Source organism: Mustela putorius, unplaced genomic scaffold (genome assembly GCF_011764305.1).
Source record: "Mustela putorius furo isolate JIRA1106 unplaced genomic scaffold, ASM1176430v1.1 tig00000242_pilon_pilon_pilon, whole genome shotgun sequence".
Taxonomy (NCBI): domain Eukaryota; kingdom Metazoa; phylum Chordata; class Mammalia; order Carnivora; family Mustelidae; genus Mustela; species Mustela putorius.
The window spans coordinates 4702704-4724825 of record NW_025421325.1 but is presented as its reverse complement, the minus strand read 5'-3'; the positions used below and the strand labels follow the sequence as shown (position 1 = coordinate 4724825).

The 22122-nt window shown below is 39.9% G+C and overlaps 1 protein-coding gene across 2 annotated transcripts in view; it reads left to right on the top strand.

Annotated features, from left to right (window-relative positions):
* Window positions 1-21575, top strand: part of SH3RF1 (SH3 domain containing ring finger 1) — a 180612-nt gene extending 159037 nt beyond the window's left edge. For both annotated transcript variants that reach the window (XM_013059182.2, XM_004758112.3), the window contains exons 10-12: window positions 484-845; window positions 9855-10195; window positions 19189-21575. In XM_013059182.2, coding sequence (XP_012914636.1) covers window positions 484-845; window positions 9855-10195; window positions 19189-19357 — 872 coding nt within the window. In that variant the 3' untranslated portion in view covers window positions 19358-21575. The remainder of the gene's footprint in view (window positions 1-483; window positions 846-9854; window positions 10196-19188) is intronic.
* Window positions 21576-22122: the final 547 nt, after the last annotated feature.

Here is a 22122-nt window from a genome sequence, read left to right as displayed (position 1 = left end):
AGCATTGAAAACCTACCCAAGAGTCTTGGGTAACAGTGGTGAGGTAAATTTGTCAATTCTATCATAAAAACCAAAAGATGGAAAAATGGTTGATAAGAAAAGGGAAATATTATATTGATTGATTGATTGATTGAAAGGAGAATCATATTGAAAAGTCCTGGGGGCCAACCTAATCTGACACTCTAGAGTACCATCAAAGACAGATTGTGTCCATAAATCTGCAGAAAGACCTCTCTAACTGAACAGCCTGGGGTCATAGCTGAGTTTCCAAGCTCTCTACAGACTAAAGAACTAATCTGGAAGGAAATACAGTGTCTAGGAACCCAGCTAAAATTAAGTGCTTTTAGCATACATCCATTATTTATTGTAAAAATGCAATGTAGCCTTTCATTATGGTCTGATGTAGTGAAGTGACTCATGTTTTGGTGAGTAGCATTTGTTAGAAAGTCCAATTTTGCTGTTTTCTCTCCTGTCATCTACTAGTTGCAGCACATAACCAAGAACGCCCTACAGCAGCAGTGACACCCATCCAAGTACAGAACACCGCCTGCCTGGGTGCTGCATCTGTGGGCCTGCCCCATCATCCTTTGGCCTCCCCACAACTTCCATCTCCAATGGGAGGCCCTGCCACCCACATGGCTGCTATAAACATGGGTCGAGTCAGTGCCCCCCTGGCATGTGCTGCGGCTGCTTCACTGACCTCTGCAAACATCACCACTGCCTCTCTGGAGAGTGAGCCTGTTGGCCGGGCAGTGACCATTCTTCCTGGACTCCCCACCTCTCCTGACAGTGCTTCATTGGCCTGTGGGAACAGTTCAGCAACAAAGCCAGACAAGGATAATAAAGTAAGATCAATGTCCTATTCCTCTGCTTATGTTGTGTCCCATCCTTTCTAACTAATGAAAGGACTCATTGTTGAGCAGACCTTCAAGTGCTTACCATGTGTGAGTCACCATGCCAGGTGCTCGATTCATGATTCTCTGCACTGAAACACCCACTACTTGCCAGGCCTTGTATTGTACGTTTAGGAGACCACAGTGAATAAGGCTTAGTCACTTCTCGTGCAGCTTACATCTCATGGATGAATTTCCTTTACTCTTTAGTTACTCATTCTTTCATCATTGTGCTGTCCTTAATTCTTCCTATTCAGCCAGTTCTATAAAAAAATTTTAATATACAAAAGGGTTGAAATTGTTGATCAAAAGTGTTGATTGTGGGTTTGTTTTTTCTACAGTGTATTGATTATAATCAGCATGGATAGTTTTCCTCTTGACTTGAAATATGGGTGAAAAATTATTTTCTAAATTCATAGATCTTTTAAAAAAAATCTCTCATTTGGGGCTGAATTTCCAAGAAAAAATTAGTGGAAAACTGTGTTTGAAAGACTAACCTATGGTTGGGTTTGAAGATAGGTGGTTGGAGGCAAGGGAAATTGATGGTGAGTAATTGTGAACAGAAATTGAAGAGTGACAGTAAAGTCTGGGTAATTGTATTACAGTCAAATGAAGTAGCAGCCTGAGGAAAATCCTGTATTTTCCTCAGTATTTTGTGCATTCTCTCCTAATGTTCTAGTCCAATTCTGGGAAGCTCTAGGGTAGTCATAAACTGATAGCCACCTGGTTCAGTGGTAATGTATGTCACTCTATTTAAATGGTTACATAAGCCTGTAAATAGGGGTTTATAAGGAAATAAACTTTACAGCCTACTAAAAAGTTAATATTTAATTGTTGGGTTAACCTTAGCATTTTTTAAAAAAGATTGGTATCTGTTCAGTGTTTATAATTAACTACATTAAACTTGTACTCAAGCTGACATGTTCATCTTTGTCCATATCTTTAAAGATTGTTTTGTAGCTCAGAATTTAAGGTTTCAGGACAGTGAGTCATTGAGAACAGGGACTCTGCAGTTCCTTCCCTCCCAGGAAAGAATTCATTGAATCACAGGCTTGAAAGGGACCTGTGCCAGGAGAATAATGGCTCTCCAAAGATGTCTCCATTCCTGAGCCCTGAAAGGAGAATAGGTTTCCTTCCATGGCAAAAGGTATTTTATAAAGGTCTTGAGATGAAGGGATAGTTTTACATTATCTGTGTGGGCCTCATATAATCACATGGATCTTCCTGAAAGGGAGGTAGGAGGATGGGTCCACAGGAGATGTGACGTCAGAAGCAGAGATCAGAGTGATTCAAGGAAGGAGCCACAAGCCAGGAAATGCAAGCAGCTGCTTCTAGCATCTGGAAAAGACAAAGAAACAAATTCTTCCCTAGGGCTTCTGTAAGGGATGTAGCCCAGCTGTCCTAATTTTAGGACATAATTTTTTTTTTAAGATTTTGTTTATTTATTTGACAGAGAGAGATCACACATAGGCAGAGAGGCAGGCAGAGAGAGAGAGAGGAGGAAGCAGGCTCCCTGCTGAGCAGAGAGCCCGATGCCGGACTCTATCCCAGGACCCTGAGATCATGACCCGAGCTGAAGGCAGCAGCTTTTAACCCACTGAGCCATCCAGGCGCCCCTAGGACATGATTTTTACCACAAAATTTGTGGTAATTTGTTACAGCAGCAACTAATACAGGACCTAACAGGTTATCCTGTTGAGTCCCCATCCTTGGCAGATAGCCACTGACCTGTGTTTGGACACCCTCATTGACCATCAGTGCCCTAGCTCCAGAGTACCCCATGCCATTTTCTTTATTTTGAGGGGCTACATAAAATTGTTGATCTTTCTATATGATACCTTGACTTATTTCAGAGTTATCTTCTTTTTTAAGGCTATATTCCTGAAGTTTTTGTCAACTCTACTTTTGTCACAGGTTACAAATTTTCCTTCCTAAATCTCCTATGCCTCATTGAGTGTTCTGGATCTACCAGGGAGACTTCATTTAATACACTGTTCCAGAATTTTCCAGACAGTCCGCAAAGTGCGATATTGTCTACTTTTTGAAAGTTAGGATTACACATTCCCTTCTTGCCCTGCTGAGTTGACCTGATTTCAGGTTTACCAGGATTAGTCAAAGATTATTTTGTTGCATTTTAGCCCTTAATTTTCTCTCTCTGCTGGGGTGAATTCATCCTGGCAAGGAATTATTGGATCTCTAAATCCCAATCTCTTCACCCATTTCCCTCTTATCAAGGTTTGTTCTTTCTTTCTAGTCTGAAAATTATCCTCCCCTTTCTTTCTGTGTTCTGAGAACCACCATCCATCTCAAACAGCAGGTCTGTATCTTTCCTGTTCTTGTTTTAAACATTACTTTAAGGCTGTCCCCCCACCCCTTTATTTCAAGTTTAAGCTGTTATGGGCCACAGTATGTTCTTTCTTATGGACCCTTGATCTTTTTGTGCCGAGTCCTTTAAAAATTTGAGCCCATTAGGCCGCCCTCTGGGGGATCACATTAGTGCCTTTAGATGCCTCCTCATTTTCATCTGCAGATAATTTGCAGCTGTATGGTTAGAATTTCATTCTGGAGAGCCTTCCCATTCCTCTTGAAGTCTCTTTTCTTTTGAGTTTCAGGTCATGCATATATTTTCTTTGACTTTTAAAATCAGTTCTTTTAAACTTCAGAGTTCAAATCTGACTATAGCCAACTTCTCTTTGGGTGCTTACTTCGAAGTTTTCAATATTTCTGCTTCACGGACCAAGCCTTTCCACCCCCTGCTGGTCCCCACCATTCCCCCAGCTGATCAGAATTAGATCCAAAGTGAGATTAAATGATTAACAATTCAAGGAAAAAGTACATCAGAGATTCTAATTGTATAAAGACCTAGTTTTAGTTGAGACTTCCAGCAGGTATCTAGGTATTTGACAGTCCCCTTGTTATCTCTATCTGATTTCATCATTTTGTGATCAGCATCATCCATTTACTTAAATTCTTTAGAAGTGTGTGGTGTGTCTCCCAAATGATAGCTTGTCAATTGCCCTGTCCTTTTCTCTCTACATAAATTGTCTGCGGTGAGCTACCACTGGTATTCCATGGAGATCTATAACTTTTTGATGTGCACACAGGACTACTGTGGCTCCTTGCCTAACTAAGCTATTCCTTTTGAACAATATTTTATTTGGAAGTTCTACCTCAAATGTGTTTTTGTCCTTGATTTAAAAAAAAAAAAAAAAAAGTGGTTTTGTCCTGTAGCTAATTTGTCTGGTAACTGCGTTCTGTGGTTTGGTTCTGTGGTTTGATAAATAAGCATCTGAAACTCTACAAGATATTTCCAAACATTATCTGTTATTTCTTATTTGAAATCCTGGACGTTTCTGCCATTGTTATTCTTCTTTCTATGGGATCCCTCATATCTTCTACAGTTATCAGTTTAACAGCTCTATCTGGACATTTTTCTAACTGCATATTCAGTTTGAAGCCCTCATTATTTAATCAGCTAGTCTCCAGATGAATTTCCAAATCCTTATGAGATACTCCTGTGTGTGTGCCTGTGTTTTATTGTGTTTTCTTATTATAAAAATTTTTAAATATACATATTTATTTAGAAGTGAGAGAAAAATCTAAATATTCAAATTGAAAACCTAAATATGATCCAAGATTTCAAAGACAGCCATTAATACTATAGTGTATATATACTTTTTTCCCCTCATATACCAAAATACAGTAAATATTTTTGGTATGTTATGCTTTTTTTTTTTTATCCAGAAAATAAAATCTTTTTTCCCCACACCAATTATGTAATTGACTGTTCTTATATTTTCTAAGTTTCATTAGAAGACAAATTGATACATATTAAAAATTCCAAGAGTTTGAGTAAAACGTATTCAAATCAGGCAGTGCCAAACTGGAGTGCTTAGGAGCACTCTACCAACAGGAGGCAGGGGCAAGAATTTTGTAGAGGACACATTAAAGCAGAACAGAGACATTATTTGATTGGCTAGAGTTTAAGTGGCTGCCTTATTTGGGAAAGCCCAGGTGGCTGTTTGTGATTGGTTATCCTTAGGTTTTGATTTCTTAACCTGGAAGTGTTTACAAGTTTAGGTTTTGGTTTTGCTAACGGAAGCTGCTAGGACATTAAAATCACCTCAGTCTTAATAGCCTCTAATCAAATCTCTAATGGTATAATTAATTTAACAGTTTGAACCCTCACATAGAGAAAGAAGAGAAACCATCTCTGAGGCCCCACTTTACTTCACCTGCTTCCATTTCCTTCCCCTACCTTCATAGTGTAATTCTTCTCTGACATTGTCATTTATTCCCATAATAGTCACCAGTAGGTGTTGGTTCTCATGCCCTCTGCCATATCCTAGATTTGTTTCTAAAAGATAACATTTCTACAAGTGGCCCACAAAAGATCAACATTTACTGCCTCAAAGTCCCACCCCCAAAATCCTAGTGACTCCCACCCTGTAGGAGCCATAGATCTTCTTCAAACAATCTGCTCTTTGAGAACCTTTGCTCTTAATTCTTGGTTTTCTTAAGCAGAGGGTTCATCTAGTTTTTAAAAACCATTTTTTGGGGTGCCTGGTTAGTTCAGTAAGTAGAGCATTGACTTGATCCCAGGGTTCTAAGTTGGTATAAGAGATTGCTTAAGAATAAAGTTTTTAAAAATAGCCATTTTCTTCTGTTCTGAACACTTATCCCAGAGTTCCTACTGATCACTTTCTTTGCTTATATGATTGCACTTCCAGTTCTTATTTTGTTGTCAAAAACAAGTTGGTCTGTGAGCTTCGCCACTTCATTTTTCTCAAGGAGAAGCCACTGTCCATGTTAAGTGATCGGAGTCCCATTCCTGCCCCTGCCAACAGCTGAGATCCGGGTATGGATAGTGTGGATATGCACACAATTCCATACAGAGTGACCTTTATGATGTGCATCCCTCAGGCAAACATACCTGCTCTTATCACTCCATGGAGTAGATGTGCTTCTAGGGATGTTGCCTGTGCTGAACTCTCAGAAGAGCAAAGGCTAGCTTCAAGTCCCACTTCCACCCCTTACTAGCAGTGTGATTTTAGGGAACCTTAGAGAGGTGCAGGCAATGAGAATAATACTGGTTCCTGTCGCATCAGCTGGGTGTTAGGAAAAAATATGGAAATCCTTATAAAAGTATTTAACAAGATTCTTGAACCTATTGGTGTTTCACATGGCCTTTCCCTCGTTCCCTGCACTTCTTTAAAAAAGCCTTTTCTGAGCCTCCCATCTCAGACCACACTCCCTGGTCAATCACTCTCCCCCTACCCTGCTTTATTTTTCTGCAGAGTGCCTGTTTTACAGCAGTGTTTATGTGTGCTAGAGAATGTGAACTCCTTGTTGTCTTGTTCACTGTTGTAGTCTCAGAGCCTAACACATTGTTGGTTCATATTCAGCACTTAGTAAATATTTGTTCAAGGAATGAGTGATTATTATTAGACAATCATATGAATTAAGCTTCTGAGATCTTTTATAATGACTGATTTTGGGAAATATGACTGTGTAGATTTTTGATGACAGTGGCCTGGAAGACTGTCTCTTACTACTTTCTTTGTACATCGGAGGGCAAAGAGAGGAATAAAGAAGACTCAGTGGGTAGAATGTGGTTAACTTTATGAATTGCTCAAATGAAATTTATTTTTGCTTGGGAAGGAGAACTTAAGGTTTCCCATATCGTACTCATCTGTGATATGATTATTCAAAATTATTTAAGTGATGTTCAGAAATTATTTTTATATATAAAAATTACACTCTTATCATCTGGTAATTATTTTCTGACCCCGATTATTCTTTTTATATATGAGGTGTGGTTTTAAATCATCAGATCTTCTGGAGAGAAAATCATGAGTATAAAAACATTATTCCATCTAGGAATAATTTCTTAGAAAACCAACAGGAGAACTGTTAAGGTTCCTGTTAAAAGATAATGTCCTGGGCGCCTGGGTGGTTCAGTGGGTTAAGCCTCTGCCTTTGGCTCAGGTCATGATCTCAGGGTCCTGAGATGGAGTCCTGCATCCAGCTCTCTGCTCAGCAGGCAGCCTGCTTCCCCCTCTCTCTCTGCCTGCCTCTCTGCCCATTTGTGATCTCCGTCTGTCAAATAAATAAAATCTTTAAAAAAATAAAAAATAAAAGATAATGCCCCTTCTTCATTCATGCTAAAACTACATTTAAGAAATTGCTTTGCTGAAGTGTAGTCTCTATTAATTCATCTATAGTTTTCATTTCTGCTGTTGGATTTTGAAAAAACAAAGATGATAACTGTTTGTTTGCAAAATCCTCTCTCCAGTGGCACAGTGTTCTGCTAGTGTAGAAAACATCAGAATATGATATCAAATGCACAGTTCAGTGGAACTAGGACAGCATCTTTCCCATGTTAGCAAACCCATCTCATACCCCCACACCCTGCCACAACATCTAATCCTCTGCCTTCTGCTTCGTGGGTAGTCGGCATCAGCTGATGATAACACATCCCTTAGAAGTCATTAAAGCAAGCTGTATTTAATGTGCTTAATCATTTTAGATGAACCAAGTTATCTTTCTTCTTAATCATTTTAGAGACTGTTCCCTGAGTGCCATTCAGTTAACTGAATTTTTCTGAGTGCCCAGAACTGAGCTTTTAAGAAACATCTGTAGCCATGGCTTGCTGAGATTGTAATTTATCACTGGACTTGATGTTCTCAGTGGATCTGTCGGGGTCCAGGGATTAGAGTGTTCTTTCTTACATCATGGCAGGAAGAGCTGGAAGTTGTGGCTGACTGCCGCCCTTAGAAGTGTAGACATTATTCTTTCTCAGCTCATTTGTTGGCCCTCCAGACCTCAGGCTCCCTTAAGGAAGTGGCAGCAGCTTTGGCTGGCAGATGTTTGGTCAGCTCACTTCATTGGCCACTGTATAAAAGGAAATCTTTATCTCCACGGGATTTAGGAATTGCAAAATGTCCTCTCTTACTCCTTTAGCTCTGGGACTAGCTCAGTCTTTTCCCTTCCTCCTAGCCGTCTCCTCTTTCAGTCTTGGCCTCTCAGCCTCAGAAGGTACAGCTCTGCACTAGGCACCGGGTGGATGAAATACAGGCACTCAGGCAGGTAGTCCAAGTGTGTAGTGTTATTTAGTGGAATGTATTGATAGCCCCTTGGAAAATGAGAAATTATAGGAATGAAGCAAAAGCCAGAATAGTGAGTTAAGGCCAGGCCCTGAAGAAAAATGTGGAAGAATCTTCCTCAGGCTGGGATGGGGAGAAGGGGAATTGGGATCAGATGATTGGTTCTGCTCATCTGCAGCCTGAGTTGAGCTATACAGAAATGAATTCAATGCTCCTCACCATGCTTCCCTGTCTACTGTTTCTAACCCAAGGGTTAGTTTGTACTGTGAACAGTATTTGGTAAATGGAGCCTGCAGTTTCCTGGGATGCATTTTCCCTGGAATGCTTTTTCATCATCTGGTTAAATCATCACTTTAGTTTGTTCTTTTTTTCTGCCATTCTGTCTCTAATGGAACTGTGTTATTATGGCTTCAGACCCTTTTCCCCAAGGGATTTTTACTGAGTATGAACTAATAATCTCAAGAAAAACTCCTCAGTGTTCTGTCTTTTGGTAGGCACCTCAGAATTCTACTTCCCTTTTAGTGGACCTTAATGGTTCCAGTTTGAGTTTGCCTATAGAGTTTTCTAATGAATTTTTTATGAAATGTTTTATTTTCAAGCAATGTTTCCATTTAGAGGTCTTTATCATGTCATTGACATGTAAAATGATGTAAAATGATGTAAAATGATTATTTTCTATGTTTCGTTATCAGAAGGAACATTGACGCAGGTTTTGGAAAGGAAGAAAAGTTAGCTCTAGATCTGGTTTTCCTAGCAGAGCAAAGAACCAAAGTGTCAAAGAGATAAAGATTCAAGAGATGGTTTTTGTAGCATAAGATTGCTGGGGGGAAAATTCTTTTCTACATTTGCTTGCAAAGAGACATAAAAATGTTTTTGATTATATATACTTTTGATTATATGTACTGAAGCTTTATATAAAATCTTGTGGCGTTTTGGCTTTCTAATCCAAGAGATTCTTGCATAATCGAAATGGTTTGACTTCTGTCATTATTGGCTTACTAAATTTCCTCAAGGTGGTGACACGCGAGAATTGCTTTAGTCCTTAACCCTGATCAAGACCTCACTACCTATAATGATAAGAATCAGGTCTGTGGGGACACCTGGCTGGCTTAGTTGGTTAAGTGTCTGCCTTCGGCTCAGCCCCACACTGGGCTCCCTACTTCGCAGGGACCCTGCTTCTCCCTCTGCCTGCCACTCCCCTTCCTTGTGCATGCTTTCTCTCTCTCTCTGACAAATGAATAAATAAAATCTTAAAAAAAAAAAAAAGCTGAAAAAAGTAGAATCAAGTATTTGGATGGAGAGTAAAATGCTGTAATGTTTAATTCAGCATGTAAGAATTAGATGTAAGATAGTCATTTAAGAAATTAAATCGATAATCACAAATTTCCATTTTGTCCTAAACTGTCCAGTTCTGCCTTCACCAAGCCTGAGATGTATCTTGGTGAGTTTTTCTTTTACTTCTTTTTTGTCTGCTTAGTCCACCTCAGTAGAAGATAGTGATGAACATTGGAGGATCCAAAACAAGCAAAAACAGGCAGGCAGAAGGGAAAAGAAAGAGAGGCAAAAGATTGGGTTAGTATCATACAGAATTTGGGAGCTAGATCACAAATAACCAGATATCCTCAGAAATAAATTTTAATTCAGAAGATCAAACCAGGGGCGCCTGACTGCTTCAGTGGGAAGAGCATGCTACTGTTGATCTTGGCATTGTGAATGTTGGGTGTAGAGATACTTAAAAATCTTAAAAAAAAAAAAAAAATCATCAAACCCAAAAGTAAAAACTGTAACACCCTATCACAATTACAATAACAACAGTACTGTCCGTCTCTAATTAATGTACTTTTTTTTTTCCTAGAAAGAAAAAAAGGGTTTGTTGAAGTTGCTTTCTGGCGCTTCTACCAAACGGAAGCCTCGAGCATCTCCTCCAGCCTCCCCCACCCTGGAAGTGGAGCTTGGTGGCTGCGAGTTGCCTCTGCAGGGAGCGGTGGGTCCTGAGCTGCCGCTAGGGGGCGCCCACGGCAGGGCCGGCTCCTGCCCCACAGACGGGGAAGGCCCAGCTGCCTTTGTGGCCCAGGATGCCCTTCATCGCAAGACAAGCTCTCTGGACTCTGCTGTTCCCATCGCTCCACCGCCTCGTCAGCCATGTTCTTCCCTGGGCCCTGTTATGAATGAGTCTAGGCCTCTGGTTTGTGAGAGGTGAGTTCACTGTTGTTTCCGGAGAAAATGGAGAAATGCCTAGCAAACGTTATGCTGGAGTACTTACTTTGACGTTAGGATACTTTTCCACAACCCCCGAATTTTTTTTAACTGAATTTATAGTAACAGTCAAGCTCTGGCTGTCTTTTACTATTCACTGTGTTTCTTCTTTGGGTTAGGCCTCCAACCCTCTTTGTGTTTATTTTCTCCAGACAACCACTTCAGAATTGTATCCACATGAAACTTGTTAACCCCTGGAATTTGGTTCACATCTTCCTTCTTGCCACTCTTCCATCGCCAGCAACTGCTCCCTCTGTTTATCCTTTGCCTTTTTTATTAAACGTTGACATCATTATCTGCTAGTTGTCTAGGAGATTCTGCCAACTAAGAGAATTCTCTTTTTATTCTTCCTGAGCTAGGAGAGTGTGGCTCGGTTCTCATTGACATGAACCCCTCTTGACACAGTGACTTGGTTTGGTTCTGCTTGGAACTAGGAGCCCTGTCTTAGTGATCTCACCTTCAGTAATGATTACAGATGGGAACAGATCTTTTTTGTACAACCAGTGGAGTTCTAGGAGTTACACTGGCAAAAACTATGTATGAATTAAGACAAATATCTGCTAGGGTTACATGAATTTAAAAAGCACTCTTGGTGGGCCAGGAAAGCATGAAGTACACTAAAAATAGAGGACAGTTTATACATAATGCATCAATAAATAAACATTTATTTTTAAAAGTGCCATCTGTTTTATTATTTCTGTAAGCTTTATTCCCTTTGTACCTCCATTTTATAAATAACACAAATTTCTAATTTGTGAAGGTTTTGCATTTTGGGTAGCATTTTCAGTTACTGATTTGGAGTCTTGACTATAAATGTTAAACTTCAAAAAGACTTAACTTCACCTCAGATCTGTATTTCAGATGGACATTTGTGCCCAACAAAATATGAGGCCTTCATTTGTATAATTTCGGGGGCATACCTTTTTACCAAAAGATAAACCCAAACAAAAAAACTTCAAACAACCTATATGCAGTAAGTACAAAGTACACAGTTTATTTATTTTCACAGTGAAAATAGTGAGGTGAAATAATTTTCTGTAGTTCTAATCCTTATAAAACCTGTTGTGATATGAGACATTACCTTAAAAAGGGTTCGTCCTCCACAAATAAAATCATTCTGTCTTTCCCCTCATCTGTTGTACTCCTAGTAAAGCTTTGAAATTTGGTCCTGGATTCACTTAATCCTTTATTCTGAGAGTCAGCCTTTTTTTCCTGCAGTATTACTCCGCTTTCCAGGGATAGAGCCTTCTGTCCCTGGAGTTAGTCCAGGGACTTGTTTACTTTCTTTTGGTCACAAAGGCTCCTTCTTTCCTTCCCACCCCCAGACATTGATCTGCAGTTTTTCCCTCATGCCCTGAGTCTTTCTCCTCTTTTCCCTGTCATTTGTGGTGTTTGTGTGACTGTTCTGAGTGATAGTTCATTTTGCCCAGCCTCTCCCTAGGCACTGGGTCTGGCACTGCTGCCACCCTCCCCCATTATGCATTCCTTTTCACTTGCCAGATGTCCTCAGTCTCTGTGGCTTCTGCATTCCAGCCCTTTCCTCTTAGAGAGCTCATTTCATACAGTAGGCTCCTGCTGTTCAGTGCATCTGAAAAGGAGAAATTGCTAATATAGGCAGGTGTTGGTGGTTCAGGAAGCAAGGGGATGCACATAGATAGGGAACATGGAGAATTTAAGGACGGAACAGATGGGCATGGGCACTCTGGAATTCTCTGACAGGTTTTTCATATAACCATTTCAATTTTTACAAGTGGAAAAGGGGTCTTTGGAGAAGATTTTTGCTCAAGTTCATATTTTTACAATCCATATGTTCAGTGGAATATTAAATATAATAGCTAGCCTAACTTTTCACAGCCCCTTTGCCTTCATACAATGATGGTGATAGTATTTATTTAACTTGTATTCTTAGGTCTGCCTGACTATAAGAACAATAGGGGAAATGTGTGGAAACAAGTAGTGTAGGAAAACAACTTGTGATCCACTGGGAATGAAATTTTTTGGTTAGTAGAAAGCTACCAAGTATATCATTTAGGGATTATCTGTTTTGATATTTCAACATTTTTAACACAATAAAAAGTACTTCTTGCTAAAAATGAAGGGAAGAATAACTTTCACATCAGTATGATTCAGAGTATTTCAGGATCTTAGATTCCTTGATTCACAATGTAAATAGCAGCAGCTCCTGCTCTGGCAAAGTACAGAAGCCTGGGGTTCTTCTGGTGGAATTTTTACTGATAAAATTTTGTAGAAGTAGTTCTGATTGCATAGTAATGGTACAGTATGAGATAGGATTCCTGCACAGATTATAATGAGAGCAAGCATAAAATTTCCCCTCAAATCATGACTCTGTCCCATAAATCTAAAGTAAAAGAATGTGAGTAGGGCAGCCAGTGCCTTCAGTGGAAAGAAGTATTCACGTGACATAAAGACTTAAGCAGTTTCACAGTAAGAAAGGATGAATCTTGAGGTGTATTGATGGGTCTTGGTGTTAGCTGAGACAGTTCTCTGAGGAACAAAAGGATCCTTTTGTGTTTGTTAGAGAGGCTGAGGAAAACAAACAAGCAATGCTCCATCCTGGAGGCAGAAAATGTCTAACTGATTATAGCAGAAATAATAGAATAAATATCTTGGGCTCTATTTTAGGTAATGGAGAAAAATAATTAGGAAATTGCAAAGAGAAAATAGAAATAAAATATTTCATAAAGGATGACAGTAGAAGAAAGTATATGTGACGGGCTTTTCTTTTTTCCCCCTCTTCTGAAAAAGAATAGATAAGGGCTTAAGGAGACACAGTGTATCATCTCTGTGTGTATTTTGAAGATTAAGAATTAAACTGATAACCACATACCTATAAACCCATGTCCTAAACTGGAAAAGAACCTATGATCTTTGATCAGGGATTAAACTAGAACACTGGGAAACACAAATTGGATAGAGACAGATTTACAGAAAGTCAGTTGGGTTTAACCAGCATGATTAATTTGAGGTAGTGACAATGAACCCACTGGGTGAAGCAATGGATATAATTTACTTGGACTTCAGGCAGAGCTACAAAGTGAACTAGTGAACTAGTATGGTTTTGCCAGTGAAATACTTAATTGGGTATTAGATTGCTGTAGCAACTGGCAGAAAGCAGTGCAGGTTATTTACCCAGACCAGGGTGATGGACAGGGTGCCTCCCAGAGCCACAAGGGGTCCGATTTGGGCTGTACCAGGAGAGATTAGAAACAACAACAAAAATGTATGAATTGGAGAGAGTGCAAGAGAGGCCAGAAAAATAAAGGACATCAATAATTTATACAAATAAAAGATTGAAGGTGCTCATTTAGGTGGAAGGCTGAACATCATAGCCCAAGTCAGGAAGATTGGCAGTGGGGTATCAGTGAAGCTTCTTTGTATAGCAAGCCTCTGTTTCTTGAATTCCACCATGGTAACTGTCACAAAAACTGAGGGTCACAAAGACACCAAGAAGCAGAGGCCCATTCAGTGCCAAGGCTGTGAGCCATGCTGTATACCTCCCACTGCTTCCCAGGTGCTCTGTTTGAAGACATACTTTACAACAACCAAGGGACCACTCAGCTTTTGACATTTTTTCATTTTTCTTTATTTCCCCTAATCTTTACATTATTTTTTTATTCACTCACTTACTCATTTATCCTATTTTTAAGTTATAGTAAAATATACATAAAGTTTACCATTTTTTAAGGTAAAAATCAGTGACGTTAAGTACATTCATATTGTTGAATAAGCATCAACACTATACATTTGTAAAACTTTGTTATTCCAAACTGAAACTCTGCACCCATTAAACAGTAAGCCCCCATTCCCTCCTCAGCAATCCTTGACAACCACCACTCTACTTTGCTTTGCTGTCTCTATGAGTTTGACTATTCTGGGTACCTCAGACATGGAACTGTATGATATTTGTCCTGTTGTGTATGGCTTATTTCACTTAGTATAATGTTCTCAGGGTCCTTCCATGTTTTAGCATTTGTCAAATTACATTCCTTTCTAGGGAGCTTTGCACCTCTTAAAAAACAGTTTTACTATATGTTGTGCCTTTTGTTTTGTCACTCAACATGCCTATTAAGAATTATCACAAGGGACACCTAGATAGCTCAGTAGTTAAAGTGTCTGACTCTTGATTTTGGCTCAGGTCACAATCTTGTGAGTCATGAGATCAAGCCCTGCATTGGGCTCCGTGCTGAGCATGGAGTGCTTAAGATTCTCTTTCTCCCTCTCATTCTGCACCTCTCCCCCACTTATATTCTCTCTCTCTAAGAAAAAAGGGGGGAGGAATTATCATGAACTATGCTAAGTGATATGAGGCATTTAAAGTGAATTTACCATTCTGTCACCCCTCAAGCAGCTTGTGGTCTGGGAAAATAAATTAGGGATACAGATGGTAACACTGCAATGTACATTGTGCTGAGTGCCATAAGAAATGTACATGAGGCCTCTGGGATCTCATTGAGCATGAATTTACTTCCAGCCATGGGGCTAGAGAAGATTTTGCAGGGGCAAATTGGAACCGGGCTGTGGGAGGCTCATCAGGTGTGGATGGGCAGAGGCATCCTCACAGGGGACTCCCAACAGAAGGAACCACATGGGCCAAGGATTGGAGAGGTAAAAGCCATGTACTTCAGTTTAGAGGTATGTTTGATACCTTCATGGAGAGCACTGTAGATAAACATAGAAAGAAAGATGAAGGTCAGATCACTGAGGGCTTCACATACCAGGCTGAGGATTAACCTTATTCATAGGCATTGGAAGCCAGTAATGATTTTTGAGCAATAGATAACTACAAGTAGAGTTGTGGGGTACCTGGGTGGCTCAGTTGGTTAGGCGTCTGCCTTCAGCTCAGGTTCTGATCCCAGAGTGCTAGGATCAAGCCCCACATCAGGCTCCCTGCTCAGTAGGGAGTCTGCTTCTCCCTCTATTTCTGCCCCTACCCCTGCTCCTCTCTCTCGCTCGCTCTCTCTCTCTCTCAAGTAAATAAGTAAAATCTAAAACAAAAACAAAAACCCTACAAATAGAGTTCCCAGTTAAGAAAGAGTCTGGGGGCACCTGGATGGCTCAGTGGGTTAAGCCTCTGCCTTCAGCTCAGGTCATGGTCTCAGGGTCCTGGGATAGAGCCCCGCATTGGGCTCTGCTCAACAGGGAGTCTGTTTCCCCCTCTCTCTCTGCTTGCCCCTCTCCCTGCTTGTGATCTGTCAAATAAATAAAATCTTTAAAAAAAAAAAAAAAAGAAAGTAAGAAAGAGTCCATCAGTTCTGTGTAGAACGGAATGGGGGCAGAATAGATGGAGGCAGGGAGGATAGGTCGATTGTCGATTACTTGACCAGGTGGAAGGTCATGAGTTTGTCCACCAGGATTGGTGGCAGCAACAATGAAGAGTAGATGATGAGGTGCAGGTTTTGAAAGTGGGATTAGCAGGTCCCATGGAGGTTCTGAGCTTCAGAACTTCCCCAAAGCCCCACTCAAATAAAGGCAAGCATAATCCAAGTGAGGCAGTGGAGGAACAGATGTGAAGGGCCTCCGCAGCTGCGTCTTACATCTGCTTGTTGGTCTGTAAACATTCCACTTTCCATGCCTGAGATAGTTGGCCAGTTGTGCCCAGAATTTGGCCTTAAGAGTCTATGTTAGAAATGTGTGCAAACTACCTTACAGGGCTTAATGCCAAGATCAGAGCTGGAAGACTGCTAAGTGGAGTCTGTTACCACTGCACCTGGTAGTCTTCATACAATCAGGACTGTGTCACAGTTTCCATTATGCACATGGTTTCTTGTTCCACCCCCCCTAGAGATTTATAACTTAGCAATGAAAATTTGCTCCCAATGGGAACTTGGCAGGAAGATTATGTTCTTGGCCCAGCAGCAGTTCTAGTTCAAAAAATTTTTGACAAAATTGGTTTAGTGCATTTTATAAATGCAAATATTAATCTAATTCAAGTTTTTCAAGAACTATTTTTATTCCATTTCACCTTTAAGGCAGCTCACAGAGAACTGATGGGGAATAATTTCATGAGAGATCTACTCTGAATGCGATCTGAGTCACTTGTATGCTTCTTTCCAGACTTAAAAAGCTTTGCTCAAATTTTAACTTGCATCAAATGGCAACTTGTTACATTGCTTTTTACATGAATTTTTAGCAGGTTGGCATCAGACTTGAGAAATCTCATCTGGATCCCTTCCTTTAGATAGGTCTATGATGAAATTATTTATTCTGCTTTTAAAGATAGCAGAGAAGGAATTCCAAAACCTAACTTTACCATTCTTAAGTTTTAAGTCTCATTATCAGACATTCCTTCTATAGGCTGTGGCCTAAGTCTGCTTCCTGGGTAGAGGTGGCCAGTGACTTCTTGGCCCATCCTTCACCCCCTTGAAGCACCAGACCCTTGCCTGCTTTTGCCTAAGTCATATGGTCACAGTGGGAGCTAGCATTTGGGAGTATAAACTCTGTAACAGACACCATGCTAAGCATCACACTTATAATCTTACTCCATTACATGACAACCTGTTTAAGTTAAAGCAATCTCTTTCTACAGATAAGGAAACTGAGACTGAGAGAGCAGAGATAATTAGCCCAAAGTTAAGCTACTCCAAATGACCTTTAAGGCCATGGCAACCCCTAGCCCAGAGCTTCACACACAGTGCCTTTGCACCCAGTGCCATGCCTTCTTCCTCAGTTCATGCATGATTGAACCCCGAGCTTTGTGGGTTCAGTGGGCTCAACATGTTAATTCTTTCTTAGAAATAAAAAGTCAACCTCCATGCTTTACTACCTTGCTTCAGACCATGGAGGATCATTTGGTTTGTGTGCCCAGAACAGCTCAGGAACTGTTTGGGCACTCACTCTACTTTTTCAGAGATGCCTTTTTTCTTTCTTTCTTTCTTTTTTTTAAATAGAGTAATAGTCTGGTGTTCTTGCTATGGTCCTTTTTAATAAGAGTTAGTTCTAGTTTTTAATGAGATGGAGGTCAGTGAAGCTAGTGATCTTCTTAAAGGATTGGGCCCTAATGGGTTTCATAGCTTAAGGGCAGTTCTGTAGAATTTGTTGTGACTATCAATATGTAAGCTATATCATTCTTTACTTACAGTCAAGAGTGGGTCCTATTCGGCTACAAGCTTGTTTTCTGACTTTAAGAAGCAAAAGAAAATAGAAACTGAAAATCATCTTTATGACTGAATACCACATAACAGCAAATGGAGAAAGATATATGTTCACATTTTTTTAAATCATAGATTAAAAAAAGATAATATTTTAGTTATCTTTTACCATGTGACAGATTTCTCCTAAAATTGAGTGGCTTAAAGCAACAATAAACATTTGTTACCCCACAGCTTCTGTGGGTCGGGAACTCGAGAGTGACTTATCTGGATGGTTTCAGCTTGGGATATTTCCTGAGGTTGCAGTCAGATATCAGCCTGAGCTGTGGTCACCTAAAGGCTTGGCCAGGGCTGGGGGACTCTCTCTCTTCTAAGTGACTCCTTCACATCACTATTGGCTACTTAGTTGGCTTTTAGAAAGAGACCTTGGTTAGGGGCTCCTGGGTGGCTCGGTAGGCTGAGCATCCAGCTCTTGGTTTTGACTCAGGTCATGATTTTGCAGTTGGATCCATGCTCAGTGGGGAGTTTGCTTCAGATTCTCTCTCCTTCTACCCCTCCCAACTCCCTCTCTCTCTCAAATAAATAAAATTAAAAAAAAAAAAAAAAAAAGGAAAGAAAGAAAGAGACCTCAGTTACCCACCATGTGATCCTTTCCATAGGGATGTAAAGTTCTTTCACAACATGGCAGCCAATTTTTCCCAGCATAATCTAGCCTCAGAAATCACACAATTAGTTTTACAGTATTTTTTTGGTCACATAGACCATCCCTGTGATTGTGCGAGGAGATCACACACGAGTATGAATACCAGGAGACAACAGTTACTGGGGCCATCTTGGAGGCCAAGACATAGACACCTTTCCCCCACCCCCTTTGACTGGGAAAAGCAAGAGAGGAGTAAAGGAGAGCAATAATGATGGAAAAATAGAAAGATAAAAGAACATGGGGCATAAAAACCTTAATCTATCTTCCGTGGCTGTTAATCTTAATTTCACGGAAGGAGACTAAGGAGAAAGGAAGAAGGGAGATACAGATAGTATTAAACCAACAAGGCTCCTGGGATTCTTGAGTGATAATTAACACCTTTTCTCACTAATATCAGAGTTGAAAACCAGTGGAGAAGGAGACACGGTTATCAGATTAATGGAGATCAGGATGTCAACCTCATTACTGGTGGTGATGGACTGAATTTGTGGTTATGGTCCTCCCCTCCCTATTTAGACCTTAGGACAGCCTGCCCAAGGGAGAATTTGGGTATATAAGGCAGATGAACTTCCTTGGAATTGCTGCCTCTCGTCCATGTCAAACCGGAGTGTAAGAGACACAGAGAGACAGACTTCCAGATCCATTTCAAGGCGGCAGACCTGATCCCTGACCATTTCCTGCGTCCAGTGTGAAAACAGATCAGAGCCCACTCAGCCTGGAGGCAGGTAGTTCAGAGAGGCCTGAACCCACCTACTAAGCTGCTTCTTCTAGTCTCACCAATCAAATAAATTCACTCTTTTCTTCTTGGAGAAGATGGAAGGACAGGGCATTTCCTTCTAGGAAATGGAATATAATTTTCTCTGTGGGAGGAGACAAGAATACTGTGAAGGTCACTCAAACCAGTCTGTGTCACGGACAGTGAGCTGTTAAACACATCCAAACTATTAAAACCAATCTCTACAAAACAGAGAATAGTTGTATTTTGAGTTGTTTTACAAATGTTACTTTTCCTATTCTGTTTGTTTAAAGCTGTGTTAGACCAGTAGTACACCATTTTTAAATTTTATTTCATTTGTACTACTTTGAGTGGCTTTAACTAAAATATATCTCTTGTTTTCTAGGCACAGAGTGGTGGTTTCCTATCCTCCTCAGAGTGAGGCAGAGCTTGAACTTAAAGAAGGAGATATTGTGTTTGTTCATAAAAAGCGAGAAGATGGCTGGTTCAAAGGCACGTTACAACGTAATGGGAAAACTGGCCTTTTCCCAGGAAGCTTTGTGGAAAACATCTGAGGAGACTAACCTTGTGAAGGCTGGAAGTCACATCACACAACAAAATAGCACAAAGCAGTTTAATGGAAAGAGCACATTTGTGGACTTCCAGATGGTCAGGAGATGAGCAAAGGCTTGGTGTGTGACCCCAGTGACCCCAGCACGGTTAGGCCAGCCAGCAGCGTGAAGAAGGCAATGTGTGTATATGTGGGTCCTGTCATTCCGGATTCTGGTGTGTAAGGTGTGCCTTGTACTGTCTGATTAACTATACAGAAAAACCTTTTTTAAAAAGATATATAGCTAAAATGGACAATTGTTTACAAGGCTTAACTAATTTATTTGCTTTTTTAAACTTGAATTTTTCTTGTAATAAATTCTTTGGATTTTGATTATAAGAAATTATTAATTTATGAAATGATAGCTAAGGAGAAGCTGGATTATCTCCTGTTGAGAGCAAGAGATTCTTTTTGACATAGAATGAACCTCCTCCCCTTACCTGTGTTAGTTTTTGCATCTTTAAGCCAGAAATGCCAGTTCTCTAATTTGGTTTTCCTCTTCAGGAAATCAAAACATATAACTCAATCAGTATCAATAAAGGCCTGGGGTAGGGAGACAGAAACTTGAGAGAAAAGAAGTTAGTGATTCCCTGTCTTTCTGGTTTGGTCAGGAATCACTGTAAGACCTAGTCCTCAATATAATTTTGTAGGTTTTTAATTTCCCTAGAATGAAGTCAGTGAAGTGATAAGGAAAAATAAAGCACAACCCTTGAACAAAAGTGTATTCAGAAATATAGTTTTATAACAGAAGGAGCTCAATTCATTGGTTGGACATTGGAAAAATTGAAGATGTACTCCTGTCTGAGAATGGCTATGAAATGTAATCGCCCATTTTTACCCCAAGTGATATGCATGCCCAGGACACAATAAAACATTTGTGAGATTGTGGTGGTAAGTGATGCCCTCGTGCTGAAGTCAAAGGATGTAAGAAACACTGTGAAAAGTTTACATTTATCCATTGTGATTCTTTTCCCACCGGCTTGCATGTGTTACTGGATTCCCACAGTAATAGAGACTGTGCATGGTATGTATATTTCATTGAAATTTCCTGTTGAGGTTAGTTTGTGCTCAGAAGTGACCAGTGCAGGAGGTATAAAATAAACAGTGTTCTTTTCGCTCCTCACCAAGGTCTCTGGGTGTACTCCCTCCCCTCCTGGCTAACGCATCCATCAGCCATTATACAAGTCATTAGTGAAAATGTTCCTTTCTGTCCTCCCAGCTGACTAATATAAAGGATGAGCCAGGAGACTGCTTCTGTGACAGTTCCCTTGCGGCTCTGGTAGGCTTGCTCCAGTGAAAGTGCCCACACCTTACAATTGTGGCAGGATCCAGCTGTGCCCGTCCTTTTATATCCATTCTTTGATGTCATTGACCTCTTCTCCCCATTACATTCCCGTGCCACGCAGTCGTGGGTCTGGGTAGTCCTAAAAACAAAAGGAGGGAAGACAGCCTGGTAGTGAATGAAATTGTTGCTACAGTTTTCTTGTGGAAAACAAAAACAAAAACAAACATACAAAAAACCTTTTTCATTTTTTACTCTTGAGAATTACAAATGGGAAATAGAAACATGAACTGTAAAGTCTTCTTGCAATAGCAAGAGGTTTCATGGTCTTAAAAAGATATTATGTAGTTGAAAATGAAATCATTCCTAAATTAACTTTTTTTTTTATAAAACACTGTACATTATGTTCCTGTGTGTTGAATTTTTTTAAAAATACTTGGATATTCATGTAATATATAAAGGTTTGGTGAAATGAGCTTTAGTTAGGAAAAAAGCTGACATCAGCTTTCATCTGTGTAAGTTGACACCAATGTGTCATAATATTCTTTATTTTGGGAAATTAGTGTATTTTATAAAAATTTTAAAAAGTAAAAAGACTACTACACTTAAGATAATTTTTTACCTGTCTTTTCTCCATATTTTAAGCTATGTGATTGAAGTACCTCTGTTAATAGTTTCCTGCTATGAAGTTGGTTAAAATTTCATCTGTTAATAGATCACTTAGATAATATAATGTATGGGTTTTCTATTCGTTTTTTGGAGACAGTAGATGGAGATTTTGTAACAAGGGCTTGTTACACAGCGATATGGCAATGATAAAATTGCAATTTATCATTCCTTTTCGTGTTAATAATTTGAAGACTGGAGAAAAGGTTCAAGATTAAAATTTGATGTTCAATCATTACGTGTCCCTTGAATGAATCCTTAAAATTTTTCTTTTTTTTTTAACCTGAGACATGTTTGACGTAATTTCTACTTCATAAAAATTCTTTGCATATACCTCAAACAGAAGATGTCTACAATAATCAATTTAGTGTTTATGATACATTTTTACCTCTCCAACTAACAAACCTTCTTTGGTTACTTCCTCAGGAAGTCTAAAGCCTTCTTAAAAGAGCTTGTGGAAGATGGAACTGGGAAGGGAGACCAAACATAAGAGACTCTTAATCTTGGGAAACAAACTGAGGGTTGCTGGGCGGTGGGGGCAGGGAAGTAATAGGGTGTCTGGGTGATGGACATTGGGGAAGGTATGTGCTATGGTGAGTGCTGTGAATTGTGTAAGCCTGATGATTCACAGACCTGTACCACTGAAGCAAATAATACATTATATGTTATTTAAGAAAAAAAAAAAAAAAAAGCCTGTGGAGTTTTACCACGTCTGTTCCTCTCTCCCCCTTCATGGCCACTAAAATATCTGGTGGCCACTAGAGGTTGTTTCTTTTTTTTTT